We start from the raw sequence: 13,955 nt of genomic DNA, 5'->3' as shown, positions 1-13,955 counted from the left end.
TCTCCAGACCTGGGCAGCCCTGGCCTTGGCGCTGTCCTTACTGGCCTTGCCACGTGGAGGCTGGGGACCAGCCTCTGACGGTTGGCCCTGCCTTCATTCAACAAACATGTCCTGAGTGACCACCTCATGCCGGGTCCCAGAGTGAGTACTGAGGGCACAGCAGGGACGGGCCAGACGGAGTCCCTCCCCTGTGCCACGAGCAGGACAGTTACCACGCACCCTGGTCAGCTGGTGACATGGCTGGGGAGGAAGAGCTGGGGGTGAGTGCTTGTGAACAAGTCACCCAGGAGGGCCTGGCCCAGGTGGCTCGAGGGGCGGAGGTGTGAGCACCAGGCCAGGGAAGGGCTTCCCAGCGCACGGTCCCAGGACAGAGGGGCTCTGTTGTGACTGGAGCCGGGGGGCCGGGATCCAGGCAGGGACCCTGTCTTCCACTTGGTCTGACGTTCATCTTATTTATTTATTTTTAAAGATTTATTTATTTAATTTATTTTGGCTGCATCAGGTCTCAACTGAGGCATGCGGGATCTTTCCTTGTGGCGTGCGGGCTTCTCTCTAGTTGAGGCGCGCGGGCTTCTCTCTAGTTGTGGCGCGCGTGTTTTCTCTCCCGTAGTTGTGGTGTGGGCTCTGTAGTTTGTGGCATGCGGGCTTAGTTGCTCCGCGGCATGTGGGATCTTAGCTCCCTGACCAGGGATCGAACCCACATCCCCTGCATTGTAAGGCGGATTCTTTACCCCTGGACCACTGGGGAAGTCCCCATTTTATTTTTTTTTTATAGTTTTTTTTTTGTGTTTAAATTTATCTGGCTCCACCAGGTCTTAATTGCAGCACTTGGCTGCAGCATGTGGACTCTTAGTTGCGGCATGCAGGATCTAGTTCCCTGACCAGGGATTGAACCCGGGTCCCCTGCATTGGGAGCATGGAGTCTTAGCCACCGGACCACCAGGGAAGTCCCTGAGGTTCATTTTAGGGATCACGCTGGCTGCCATGCCTGGGACGGCTGGGCTGGGGCTGTCACAATCACCCTGGTGTGAAGCGATGACAGCTTTGACTGGGGTGGCAGTAGAGGGGGTGAGAAGCCATGAGAGTCTGAGCATTTCTGAAGGCGGAGCCGGTGGAGTTTGTGCCGTGGGCCTGAGAGGAGAGACAGGATAGATAACCTGAGGTTCAGGGCAGCTGCATCCCGAGGCCCAGCAGGCCGGGTTGGAGGTTCAGCTGAGGTTCAAGCCCTTCCTGGGCGGCGCTGGCGGGAGGGGTGGAGGGCTTGGCCGCCCTAGGGGCAGCAGGTTGGGAGCCCTCTGGGAGGGGAGCTGAAGCGACCAGCTCGGTCCTGGCAGGAGACAGGATGTGTTGAGGAGAAGGCATTTTAACCCCGTGGCCCCTGGCCTCCTTCCTGCCCACCCCACCCCCGGCCTGTCCACGTTTATTGAGCCCACGGGTGGGGCGCGGCCTCTGGAGGCCGAGGCAGGTGCTGGACGGGTGGCCGAGGCCGTGGGTGCAGAGGGGAGGAAGTGGGAAGTGCGGGGGGATGGGATGGGCATCTGGACCAGAGGCCGGAAGGGGGCTCAGGCCGCGGGCACTCTAGCTCCCTTTGCCCATGTCGCCCGCCCCTCCGTCTGCCACACCGAGCTCCTCCCTCACCCACGGGCCTTCCTGACGTCTCTCTGGCCCCGCTGGTCTTTTGGTTCCGTGAACCTCCCATTCTCATGCCCAGCTTGCGGGTCCCCAGGAAGCGCGGAACGTGCACACGTGTCGGAACGGAGCGTCCTCGTCCCATGGGGGCTGGAGCCCAGCCCCTCCCCCTGCCTTGTCGAGGGAGGGTCCTGGCCCCTGCTGTCGGCCTCTTCCTGAATGAGGGGAAGCCTGCCCTCTCCCTGTCCCAACGCCCCGCGGATAAGCCCCCGTTGTGTGATCCCCTCACAGCCCGTATTGTACTTGGGCTCGCCACAGCTCAAACTCGCGTGTTCTGATGTGTGTGGGAGGGAGTGTCTGTCTCGCCCCCAAAGCCCTGGGCCCCGAGCTCCCTGAGGCAGGCATCTGTCTTCCTTACGGCCACGTCTCCACCACCTGGACACATTCGTGAGGTAAGAGAGTAAGTGGATAAAGTCCCTGGGGACTCAGGGCCTGAGGACGAAGGGGGTCGTGACCCAGGGCGACATGGGCTCCACGAGGGAGGCCAGTGCCAGGCACCTGGGGAGGGGCATCCAGGTGGGGTCCAGCAGCTGCCCAGGGGTCAGCAGGCAAGGTGGGCGGATAGCAGGGCAGGAGAGAGGGACCAGGGGCCCGGGTGACCCTGGGTGGGTTCCCCTCCCGTCTCGGTCCGCTCAGGTATAAAGTGGGCCGCAGCAGTGGCTCGCTCGTGGCTTCACTGCCCTGCCCTGTGCCCGGCCCATGCGAAGCCCCGGCCCACACCAGCTCAGGCAGCACCCTCCAGCCCGACAGGGCAGGACCAGACCATTTTAATGATGAGGGGCTCAAGGCTCCAGCACAGGAGCTCTGTCCGTGCTTCCTTTATTTATTCGGAGCTCACCTCTGGGAGACGGTCCTGCTGAGCACCGATTTGGTGAGCTGTCCTGCAGGCCCCTCCCTGGGCTTGCCCTAACGCCCAGGCTGGGGTCACCTCCAGCCTGGGGCCTTGTGTGGCTGCCCCTCGTGCCCTGGACCCTTGGTCACTAGGCAGGAGTGCCCTGGCTAGATGACCTCCCCGGGATGTTTTAGACCCTGTTTACCAGGCCTCACCCAGACCTGCCAAGTTAGGTGCAGCAGGCATATGGATTTAGTAAATGCCCTTCAGGCAATTCTGACATGTGGCTCTGGTGAGGATCCCCCGACCTGGTCGTTTTCATGACCATCTTGGACCGTCCCCAGCTCATGGACTCTTTGTGTCCCAGCCTCTAAACTGGAGTAGCCCGGATAAATGCAATGGAGCAAGGGAACAGCTGGGAGGGGGCTGCCGCGAGGAGGGGAGGTGTCCAGGGTGGGCGGGGCGGGGCATCGCCCCCCTGCGGGGTAAGTGGGAAGCAGCCCAGAGGTGGCAGTTCTGGAGCCAGAGGACAAGGTGGGCTCAGGATGACCAGAGAGAAGGTCTCTTCTGGGTCTGGGGTCCAGCTCCCGCAGCCCCGACCTCTCCCCCTGCTTGGGGCCCTTTCCTGCTCTGCTGGGCTCCAGCACCCCACTCCCCTCTCCCAGTTTCCTGCTCTGCGTCTGATCGGCTGCTGTGCGGCTCCTCTGACAGGACTTTGATTCTGTCTCCGAGGCTGCTTCCCCGGGGAGAGAGAGAAATACTTGCTTTGGTGCTCCCCAGTGCCTCTCAAGCAGCACTTCCCCGATGGATTTTCGGTGGATTTTCACTTTCTCTCTAACCCGGGAGCCTGCCGCCTCTCTGATTTCCCGCCACCGCGTGCCCCCTCAACCCAGGAGCTCCATGAGTCACAAGTGAGCAGAGCCCTGGGAGGCTCTTCCCATGTAGTGCCCCGTGGAAGTTCAAGAGGAGGGATGAGAGCGTGCCCGGCGGGGCCTTTGAGACAGAGGACATCAGTCCCCGCTCCTGGCCGGCGGCTGCTGACCTTCATCAGCCCCAGGCCACCAAGTCCTCAAAGCCGAGAGCCTGTCGAGTCCCGTGTTTGCAGAAATCAGCACCCCTGTTTGGGAACTGCAGCCACACTGCAAACACACCTGGCAGGGACCCCTCCCCAGGGAGCCGAGAAGTTCCGCGGGGAAGCCATGCTTCAGGTGACTTGGGTCTGTTTATTCCTTCTAGAGGCCTCGCCTTGATTCTGTGTGTTTCTGTTGAAATTGGGCTGATTGGCAGAGCTGCTCCCCTCTCCTTCCCCAGCTCCCTCACGCACTTCTTGAGAGTATTTTTGTTTTTTTGTGTCTTTGTTTTCTGGGCGCAGGCTTTCTCTAGTCACGGCGGGCGGGGGCTACTCTTCTTTGCCGTGCACGGGCTTCTCATTGCGGTGGCTTCTCTTGTTGTGAAGCACGGGCTCTAGGCGCGCAGGCTCAGTAGTTGTGGCTCGCCGACTCTAGAGTGCAGGCTCAGTAGCTGTGGTGCATGGGCTTCGTTGCTCTGCAGCATGTGGGATCTTCCCAGACCAGGGCTCGAACCCGTGTCCCCTGCATTGGCAGGTGGATTCTTAACCACTGCGCCACCAGGGAAGTCCTGGTAAATAGATTGTATTTCCAAACTGTCGGAATAGGAGGCCCCGATTTATGAACCTTCACTTTAGGAAAGACCCAGATTATGCTGGCCTGCTGATGGGTGGGCGGCAGGAGCCCACTTGTGATAGCAGAGGGCGGGGTTCCCCAGAGCGGGCCATGGGCACCGGGGGACCCTTAGACACGGGCACTGCGCCTAGTAGATGCCCTCAGGGGCTGGCTGGAGACCCGCCTCCCGGCGTGGCTGTGGTTTCAGGAGGAGTGTGTACTGGGAACAGACAGTTGGCGTATGACAGAGCTGTTGTCAGCTGGAGGACCCTGCAGCTCTGCCTACAGGGCCCCCGGGAAGCCGGGTCAGATCTGGTACCAAAACACACAACTCCCAGGGTTTTGAGCAGACTTCAGTTTTCTCAGGGAAAAAGGAGTTCCACAGAGCCTGGAACCTGGACATCCAGATCTGCACAGGGACCTGGCCGTTCTCGCCTGTGTTTCTCTGGCGGGGTCCCTTCAGCGAACCCACCAGTGGCAGGCTGGTTATTGTTCTGCGTAAATCATACTTGCACGTGATGTGGAATTCAAGAGGGCTGCAGCCTGCGACCTGGGGAACAGCCCCTCCTCCTCGGCCCTGGCGCCCTCCCCAGGGGCGGCTCCCTCCAGGGTCCCCTCCTGGCAAAGATGTGTGCGCTGGGCATTCCTTGTCCTTTTGTAACTCACATGGCTGCGTCCCCTCTGCCCTGCTCTGCAGATGACACTAGTCTGTATTTTTGGTGCGTTAAGAGTGTTTATTCTTCTGTGCAGCTGTGTAGTGCTCCGTTGTATGGATAAGCACCATTTAATTCAACCTGGTTCACGTTGACGGACATTGCGTTTGTTTCCAGTCCTTCACATTTACAAACAGGCGGTAGCAAGTAACCTCGTGTACATGCTAGTTGGCACGAGTGGCCCTGACTCTGTAGGCTGGGGCTCCGGTGGGATTGGCAGGATCTGCCTATGTCTATTCTCCAGGCCAAAGGATGCCATTCGAGCCCTGAAGAAGCGGCTCAACGGGAACCGGAACTACCGAGAGGTGATGCTGGCGCTGACGGTGAGTGCCCCCCTGCCCTCCCCCAGGGCGGGAGAACGTCCGGGAGCCGCAGCTGGGGGACAGCCTGGAGTGAGCGCTGCTGGGGGTAGCTGTGCCTCCTGCTGCCGCCCCGGTGTGTCCACCCCTTGAGACGGGTGAGCCAGCAGGGACGCGGCACGGGCAGTGTTGTCCGGTGCAGAAGCCCAGAGCAGAGAAGCCACAGGCCTGGGCGTGGGTCCCCGGTGGCCAGCAGCCTGCTGTGAGGCACTGAGACCAGCTGCTTCTCTAGGGGTCAGCTTCCTCCTTGTAAAAGTGCCAACTTCCACCGAGCACCTGCCCGAGACTAGGCTAGCTCTTCAGATGTTAACTCAAATGCTTCCAGAAACCTTCCTAAATAGGTTTCATCATCCGCTTTTACGGATGCAGAAACTGAGGCTCGGAGAGGCCCAGAGGTTTGCCCAGACTTCACAGCTAGTGAGGTGCCAACTGGATCATGGGATAGAAACTGAACATCGCCGCAGAGGTTCCAGGGAAAGTCAGCAAGTGACTCCTTTCAGGAAGGAACAGACCAGGTTTTTGCCCGTCTTTCAGATGTCAGAAAATTAAAAGGGACAACTTCAGGTATTATTTCTGTCTTGAAAGCTGACATTTTTTCAAATGTGGTGAAAACCAGGCCACAACATGTTCCTCTAATAGAAACTGTAACAGGTCAGCATGTGGACCTCCCTGTAGGGTTGAGTAGTGGGTTGTTTATCCAAAACAGCCGTAACATGTTCCTTTTAAAGCAGAGAAACTGTTTGGATTTCTTGCCCAAGTGAACACCCAAGACTTATTAGACTTCTCTGCCAGGGAACTGGCGTTCGAATAATGAGAAAAAGACCAGTTGAGAAACAGGGAGTCGAAAGCTTTTGTTTTTTCCTCAGAATTTCAACTGCAGCTTTCACTAAACCCACAGTGATGCCCAAAATGAACTGTTTTCAGAAACAAAAATCACCAGGGACAGGCAAAACTCACGAACTCTTAGCACGCAGGCCATTTCCCTGGCATCTAAACACCTCCCACTCCATGCCCGGCATCGTGGTAGCTGCCTGGGATGGAGATCTCTCCACCGTGGGCCCTGCCATTCCTTCCTTCCTGTAGTAGAGCATGAGGGCCACCATTTAGGGTTTCCTTAAGTCTTACATTTAAGTCTTTAGACCGTTTCAAATTAAGTTTTGTGACTGGTGTAAGTTAGAGGTCCAGTTTCATTCTTCTGCGTGTGAATATCTAGTTTTCCCAACATCATTTATTGAAGAGACTGTCCTTTCCCCGTTGAGTATTCTTGGCTCCCTTGTCAAATGTTAGTTGACAGTATATGTGAGGGTTTATTTCTGGGCTCTCAGGTCTGTTCCATTGGTCTGTGTGTCTATTTTTATGCTAATACCACACTGTTTTGCTTCCTATAACTAAACTGTAAGTTTGAAATCAGGAAGTGTGATGTCTCCCACTGTGGTCTTCTTTCTCAGGATTGTTTTGGCTGTTCAGGGTCGTTTATGGTTCCATATGAATTTTAGGATTGTTTTTTTCTTTCTGTGAAATCTGTAGATGGCTTTGGGTACTGTGGACATTTCAACAGTATTAATTCTTCTGATCCGAGAACATAGGATACCTTTCCATTTACTTGTGTCTTTACTTTCTCTTACCGATGTCTTGTAATTTTCAGGGCACAGATCTTTCACCTCCTTAGTTAGATTTATTCCTAAGTATTTATTTATTTTGATGTGGTCAGGCCTTTGCTGCAAATCCCGTAATGCCTTTGGGAGATTTGTGAAAGGTGCAGACCCATTTTTCGTCCGCTGGAGGCCCAGCCTGGCACACACTGCCTGGGCTCTTGTCTGCTCTCGTGGCATCTCTGTCTTGTCCTTGAACTAACCCTGTTCATCCATCACAGTCCTCCTGCTTCCTGAGGGCCTTTGAACTTCATATCTGCCCCCACCAAGGTTGTCAAGATGTACCCCAAATAGGAGTTGGTCAGAGGTCTGGGGCTTCCTGCTCAGTCACTAGTGCGGCTCTGATTGCTTGGAGGCGCCGTTTGCCTACTCCGCGGGCCTTAGCTGCATTCAGGAAAGTTCCCACCGTGTTTCAGGACCAACAACCCACAGCGACAGATTTGCCTTTTTGGTAGAGCAGCCTGCAGTGGGCTTGCCAGCCGGGAGCACTTCCGCAGCTTCTGCTCTGCCGGGCGGCCCCACCGCCTCCGTCCAGGGCATTTTAAGGACCAAATGAGGGAACGAGAGCGTGGCAGAGGTTGCCTGTCGTCTGAGGCACTCGCGGATCTTGGTGGAGGGTGGCCCTGTGCCTCAGGGCGGGCGGAGGCTCAGAGGAGGCTGCGGGGGATCCTGTCCTGCTTCTGGCCTGACCAGCAATTTGTACCTACACCACTTTCTTCACCTTCTAAGCCTTTTAACTCTGGGGAAAAAAAGGGGATAACAGCCTCCACTTAAAAAGGGTGAATGAGTTGTGAGGATGGAGTGAAATGACATACAACGTGAAAGGGTCTCCCCTGGGTCAGCCATGCAGTCACGTTCCTAACATCAGTGTCAGGAACTTTCTCCATGACCAAGCTTTGTCCAGGGAAAGCCCTGTTGTCCGACCCTAGCCCCGGGGAGGGACTGCCTGGGGTCACCAGTGGACAGTTAGTTTAGGCAAATGAGGACAAGCAAGGCGGCCAGCAGTGTCCCCTGATGCTGGTGACGTCCTTCCGTGGAGGCAGTCCCCACCAGCCAGCTGTGGCCTGGGTGCCGGCGTGGGAGGGGCCGGCTCATCGTCCGGGTCAGGGGGTTTCCAGAGAGCGAAGGGGTCCGGAGAGCTGCCTGCGAGGCTGGAGGGACCCTCCAGTGGGTGCTGTGAGCTCAAGGCCCCTCGCTCGTGCGGTGGGGGCCCAGGACAGTAGCCCTGTGACACGTCCTCCTGCACTGGCCCGCCAGGCAGGTCTGCACTTCAGACACGCTCACCCTAACTGCAGTCCTGCAGCGGGGCACTCGCACCCACTTTGCAGGCAGGGAAGCCGAGTTCAGACAGATTGGCCCTGAAAGTGGACCTGAGATTCAAGCCCGCACTGGCCGTTGCTCAGAACCCACAAGCGCTGTGCTTTTCTAGCGGCCGAGGCCTGTGTAACTTATTTTTCCGGACGAGGAAGGAGGGGCAGAGTTGATTCGAATGTGGCCAAGGCCGCAAACCGCATATGGGGGTGGGAGACCCAGGTCACGGCCGGTCGCAGTTGTGGAAGCAGGGTTGTGCGGCCGTGTGGGGCCTTCGCCTCTTCACGGCCAGGTCCAGTAACTCACCAGCAGCGCAGGCTGCTCCGGTGGGCCCCGCCCGGGAGGGCCCGCATCCACCGGCTGTTGCCACCAACCCAGAGGCTCGTTTCCAGGAATGCCTGGTTGTTTTGACCCCGCTGAGACCCCAGTACCCTTCTCGTGCGGATCCGGTGCCGCCCGACTGCTGTGCAGGCCCAGAGACCCCAGCCAGCAAGGGGCCACCTGTGTCCTGCAGAAGGGTTTGCCTCTGGAGGAGCCCATCGGCAGGATGGTCGGCAGTGGGGAGAGGGGGCCGCGTCTCCTTGGCCCCTGGGGGTGACCTCTGTTTCCATCCCGCCCGCATCAGGTGCTGGAGACGTGCGTGAAGAACTGTGGCCACCGCTTCCACGTCCTCGTGGCCAATCGGGATTTCATCGACGGCGTCCTGGTCAAAATCATCTCTCCCAAGAGCAACCCCCCAACCATCGTGCAGGACAAGGTGCTGGCTCTCATCCAGGTGGGTCGGCGGGGAGAGAGGAAGGCGGGGCCTCCCAGCAGCAAGTCCTCACGCTTCCCCATCATTTGGAGGAAAGGATGGGTGCTTCTGGGTTTAAATATTTGTTGAGAAACACTTGTTTTTTACCCTCATCCCGGTGAGATGACACCCTCAGCGGTGGCTCTCCTGGCCGTTGCTGGCTGTGTCCGGGTGCCTGGTCCTCGGCTGCCCATGGGGGACAGGCCTGGAGCCTAACGGAGCCACGTGCCGGCTCCACGTGCCACAGGGCGGGGCCAACTCTGGGGTCGTGGGGGTGATGTTCAGGATTCACTGAGGACATGACAATTCTGTTGAACCCTGAGGGGTGACAAGCTGGGTGGAAAGGTCAGAGTGCAAGGGGTATGGCAGGTAGAGAGCAGTGTGTGCAAAGGCCTGGAGCATCGAGAGCACAGGTGACGCTTTGGGACGTGTTCGTTATTCATTGTCCTGTAACAAATTAGCCCAAACTTAGCAGCTTAGAGCAACGGACGTTTATTACCTCCTAATTTCTGTGGACCAGGGGTTCAGGAACAGCTTAGCTGGGCGGTTCTCGGGAGGGTGCTGTCAGGGTGTCGGCCAGGGCCACCTCCTCCGAAGGCTCGGCTGGGGCTGGAGGAGCCGCCTCCAGGCTGCTCCCACGCGGCACCCCCACCAGCGGGCCCCCCCACCCCGCCAGCAGCAGGTGTCCTAGTGTCCCATGTCCTCGCCATCGTCTTCCTCATAGCCCGTCTGACAGGTGCACAGAGGTTGTGCATCCTGTTGGCCTTTTTAAACCCGTCTTGGAAAGAAGGTGATGTTATTTCCATGTTGAATGTGCTTTTAAAATGAGAAGTTGAGGTCTGATGGTCCCCTGGGAGGGCGAGGGCTGCAGCTTTTCTGAAGTCTCCAGCACCTGTGTCCCCACAGGCACGGGAGACTTCAGAAAGTCTCTCTTTGCACGGCCCCCTCGCTCCCCACCCACCGTCCCTCTGACACCTTCCTAGAAGGCTGATCCCAGGCATCGTGGTCCCAGGGTGGCCCACAGAGCTGGCGTTTCCAGTGCACCTGTGAAGTCAGGATGCCCGTCCCTCCCCGCTCCCCTCCACCCCTAATCCCTCCATTCAGCCAGGCAGCCGTGTCCTCTGGCTGCCCTCCTGCCACCCCACCTCCCTGGGCCGCACGGAAAGACACCCCCTCGGGCTCGTGTGCTCAAGGGACCCTGCCCTTCAGGAGGACAGCGTGCCAGATGCAGCAGGCCCTTCTGGAAGGGACAGGGCTCCCGGTGGCCCGGGAGGAGGGGGCCTGTCCAGAGGGCGGGCCTCCCGTGACGTCCCCTTTGTGGGACATCCCCCCGATCTACGCCACCCTCAGCCTCTTCCTGGGGTTGTTCCAGGACAGAAAGGACATGGTTCTGGTGGAGGAACCTCATCCCTGCCTCCCGCACTCCTCCCAGAGTAGTGTCTAAAAATTCTCTTTCTTTCCACTGAAGAGGGGAGCTGATGGCGGGGGGTGGGAGGGGCAGGGGGAGCCGGGGGGGGGGGCTGTGTTCTCGGGAGGTGGCAGGGAGCTGGTGGCCGGGCTCGCAGTACCTTCTGTGGATGGGCAGCTCCTGAAACCCTGTCCCCGTGAGTGCGAAGCCCAGGGGCACGAGCCGGACGGCACAGCAGCTTCCTTTTGTCCAGGAAACGGAGCCCATTGTTTAAATCAGCGATTGTTTATTGATCTGAAATTGGATGATTTAAAACTTTGTCGAGGGCTTCCCTGGTGGCTCAGCGGTTGAGAGTCCGCCTGCCGATGCAGGGCACGCGGGTCCGTGCCCCGGTCTGGGAAGATCCCACATGCCGCGGAGCGGCTGGGCCCGTGAGCCATGGCTGCTGGGCCTGCGCATCCGGAGCCTGTGTGTCCGGAGCCTGTGCTCCGCAACGGGAGAGGCCGCAGCGGTGAGAGGCTTGAGGGGTCTGGAGCAAATGGCCCATGTTTGCATAAGGTTTTAGTCCTTTCTTTGGTGTGCAACCCAGGGGAAAGGAGGAACTCCCTCTGGGCCTTCCAACCCCTGACACGTGGGCACGGGTGGGCGGGGCAGGGCGTAGGTCAGTGAGTGGGCGCTGTGATGCTGACCCGCAGCTCCCAGGACAGGCCTTCTGCTCTGACAGCAGCCGCCCTGCCGCTCCCTGGCTTCTTGTGGGGAAGCAGACCTCCCGAGGCCACGGCCCCTGAGGCAGGGTCGTGATTCTCAGCGGGGCCAGCTGTCTAGAGGGGCTCCTGCGCTGTCACCATCACCTCAGTCCGCTGGCCGCCTGCGTGGCCATGCTCCCCTGTCCCTGCAGCAGGAATCTTCGCATCGGTGAGGCCGTGTTCGCTCTGACTTGACAAATGCTGTCTGACTGCCTTCTCTGTGCCCCCGGGAGACTCGGCAGCTGGGGGGCACAGGGGTGGGCACCGGCCCGGAAGGTGCCCGAGGCACACGGCATCTCCCGCCCTGTGCTTCCCCCCAAGGTGCTGGCGTCAGGGGTGTGGTCAGTTGAGAGCACTGCCGTGGACACAGACTCTGCTAGCAGCCCCGCACCCAGACTGCACAGGGGTCCCGTGCAGGACGGGGGCGATTAGCCAGGACTGCTTGGTTGCTTATATAGCAGATGCCAACCCCAGCTGCCTAGGCACAGAGCAGTGCTGGTCACGACAAGGCAGGCTACCCGGAATCCTGGGTGACGGCCAGGGAGGGGACAGACCTTCTCCTGAGTGTCCGCGCCGTCCCAGCAGGCAGGCTCTCCCTGCTCCCTGGTCCGGGCTGGCACGTGGGTGCGAGCCAGGGCCCACATCTACCCATAGAGCAGCCCAGCCCTCCGAGGGCCCAGGGCCAGGCTCCTGAAGCAGGAGGACGTCGCTGCTCAGCTGGGCACGTGTACCCCCTGCGGGGCCGTCCATGGGGCCTGCTGATCGCTGCTGGACAGGTGCCCCAAGAAGTGTCCGCCGACTGGAGAGAACAGTCGTCGTCTTCTTATGTCAGACCTGCTGGGGGTGGAAGGCAGCATAAGTTAAAAGGGCTCCCCTGGAGCTGTTGTCTTTCTGCAGCAACGAAGGCCGGAGGCGGCTCCAGGAGGAGCTGACTGCCGCCTGCTTCTCCCCGCGGGCAGTGAAACGCGCCCCCCGCCAGCGTCCAGGAGGAAATGTGACCACGAGGGGCTGTCCTGACGTGGGCGTTAAGTCCCCGCGTGTGCAGGTTGGATGAGCAGGCCCCGGGAGGCCGGGCTCACGGCAGGGTTTGTGGTCGGTGAGACGCAGCAGCCAGACTGAGCGAGGCTTTTTGGAGACTGCCCTCTTGGTCAGAGATGGGGGGAAGCAGCTGGGCCCTGTGACGGCGACAGAGCTGCAAACAGGACGGCTTTCCTCCTCCTCCGGGCCCCTCTTGGGGGGCTGCCCTTTGGAGGCACTTCGCTTTTTGATATCTTCTATAACTTCCAAAGAACAGAATTTAAAGATAAATTTTGACAGTTCCTTGAATCAGAGACGAGCGGCAGCCTTTTGAAATATGTGTTCCTTCCTCCCCGTGTTGTGTCTTACATAACGGAAGCTAGTGGCCGAGCTTCCCAGCGGACTGTCGCACACGGGCGCCTGGTGCCAGCGCTGTGAGTAGCGCAGGTGCACCTGGCCCGGCCGCAGTCACCTCGCCCGTCGGATGGGCGGCCAGGCAGTGTGGACTCCGGCTCCCTGACCTACTAGGGTCAGCCTGGACTTTCATGCGCGGAGCGTGGAGGCCACGCCGCTGTCCCCGCGCATCCTACGGGCGCGGCCTCCCCAGCCGCACGTTGCCAGGCACATCTCCTGGGCTCAGCCCCATGCTTCGGTGTGGTCGCTCCGTCTCCGCTCTAGGATGTGCCCCACGCTGGACTGAGTTCTGTGCTTTGCTTTCATTCGTGCTCAGCCTGGTGGCACTGGCAGGAAGGAGCAGCGTGGCTGGGCCGCAGCCCTGAGCACCCCGTCGCCCCTAACAGGCCCCCTCCTCTCCTCCAGGCGTGGGCCGACGCCTTCCGGAGCAGCCCTGACCTCACAGGCGTCGTGCACGCTTACGAAGAGCTGAAGAGGAAGGGCATGGAGTTCCCCATGGCCGACCTGGACGCGCTGTCCCCCATACACACACCCCAGCGGGTGAGCCTCGGCGGCCGCGTCCCCAAGGGCCTGTTGCAGGGACAGCTTCTGAATTATTCAGCTTGTTGTCAGCCTCCTTAGGGCTCCAGGGCGTTTCTTGTTGATAACGAGCGGGTGCGGGAGAGAGACAGCTGGTGGCTGGTGGCTCAGGGCCCCCCCCCCGCCCCGGTTTTCACCCCAACTGTGGGAGAAGGTGACAAAGGAGCAGTGTGGACGCTGTCATGGAGATGGCAGCTAGGGTGGAGCCATCCTGGGAGGGGCCCGGCACCTGCTCTCCTGAGCCCAGGCGTCTAGTGTGGGGACCGCATCTCCCAGGGCGGCTGGAGGAGCCCCACCTCCACATCGGCAACGCCGAGGGGCTGGCGAGGTCCCTGTTCATGGGTTTTTGAACTGGACAAGTCAAATGGATCTAAAATTTACTTTGGGCTATGAGTGCTCACCCTTGACTCCCGTCAGCCTTGGGATGCAAAGCCCCGGGAGGGCCCGCTGAGGGCAGCTCCCACATGCTAGCAGCTTCAGGAGGGAAGGTGCCCAGGCAACGCCATCCTTCCTTCCAGCCAGGCCCTCTTCTGCCCCGGGAGAGCTGGAGGCTCAGGATCTGGGAGAGGCACCCACCCCAGCTCCCTCTGCCACGGCCCCGTTTGTCCATCTCTGAGGGACGGTGCCGTGCAGGCCTCCCGCGTGGGCACGGCTCACGTTCAGGGGGTCGCGAGGGGCCCAGAGGGAAGCACGAGGACTTGGGCTTTCCTAGCGTTTCTCTCACGTGATCCCTCCAAGCCACTTGCTGCACCTTGTGGAG

At 59.7% G+C, this 13,955-nt stretch overlaps 1 protein-coding gene across 11 annotated transcripts in view; it reads left to right on the top strand.

Annotated features, from left to right (window-relative positions):
• The window catches only part of TOM1L2 (target of myb1 like 2 membrane trafficking protein), an 83,927-nt gene that overhangs the window by 43,967 nt on the left and 26,005 nt on the right, over positions 1-13,955 (top strand). For 10 of the 11 annotated variants that reach the window (XR_004347315.1, XR_004347317.1, XR_004347316.1 and 7 more), the window contains 3 exons: positions 5,161-5,239; positions 8,864-9,013; positions 13,022-13,156. Coding sequence is in view for 8 of the 11 variants with exons in the window: in XM_032615724.1 (XP_032471615.1) it covers positions 5,161-5,239; positions 8,864-9,013; positions 13,022-13,156 (364 nt within the window). In the remaining 3 variants the exon portion in view is untranslated. Of the gene's footprint in view, positions 1-2,996; positions 3,730-5,160; positions 5,240-8,863; positions 9,014-13,021; positions 13,157-13,955 lie in introns of those variants that run through there. The other variant, XM_032615729.1, reaches the window with a different exon arrangement.

The sequence above is a fragment of the Phocoena sinus genome, chromosome 20, assembly GCF_008692025.1.
Source record: "Phocoena sinus isolate mPhoSin1 chromosome 20, mPhoSin1.pri, whole genome shotgun sequence".
In the NCBI taxonomy this organism is placed as follows: Eukaryota; Metazoa; Chordata; class Mammalia; order Artiodactyla; family Phocoenidae; genus Phocoena; species Phocoena sinus.
Note: the sequence above shows the minus strand (reverse complement) of the source record. Positions and strands in the feature narration are given on the sequence as shown.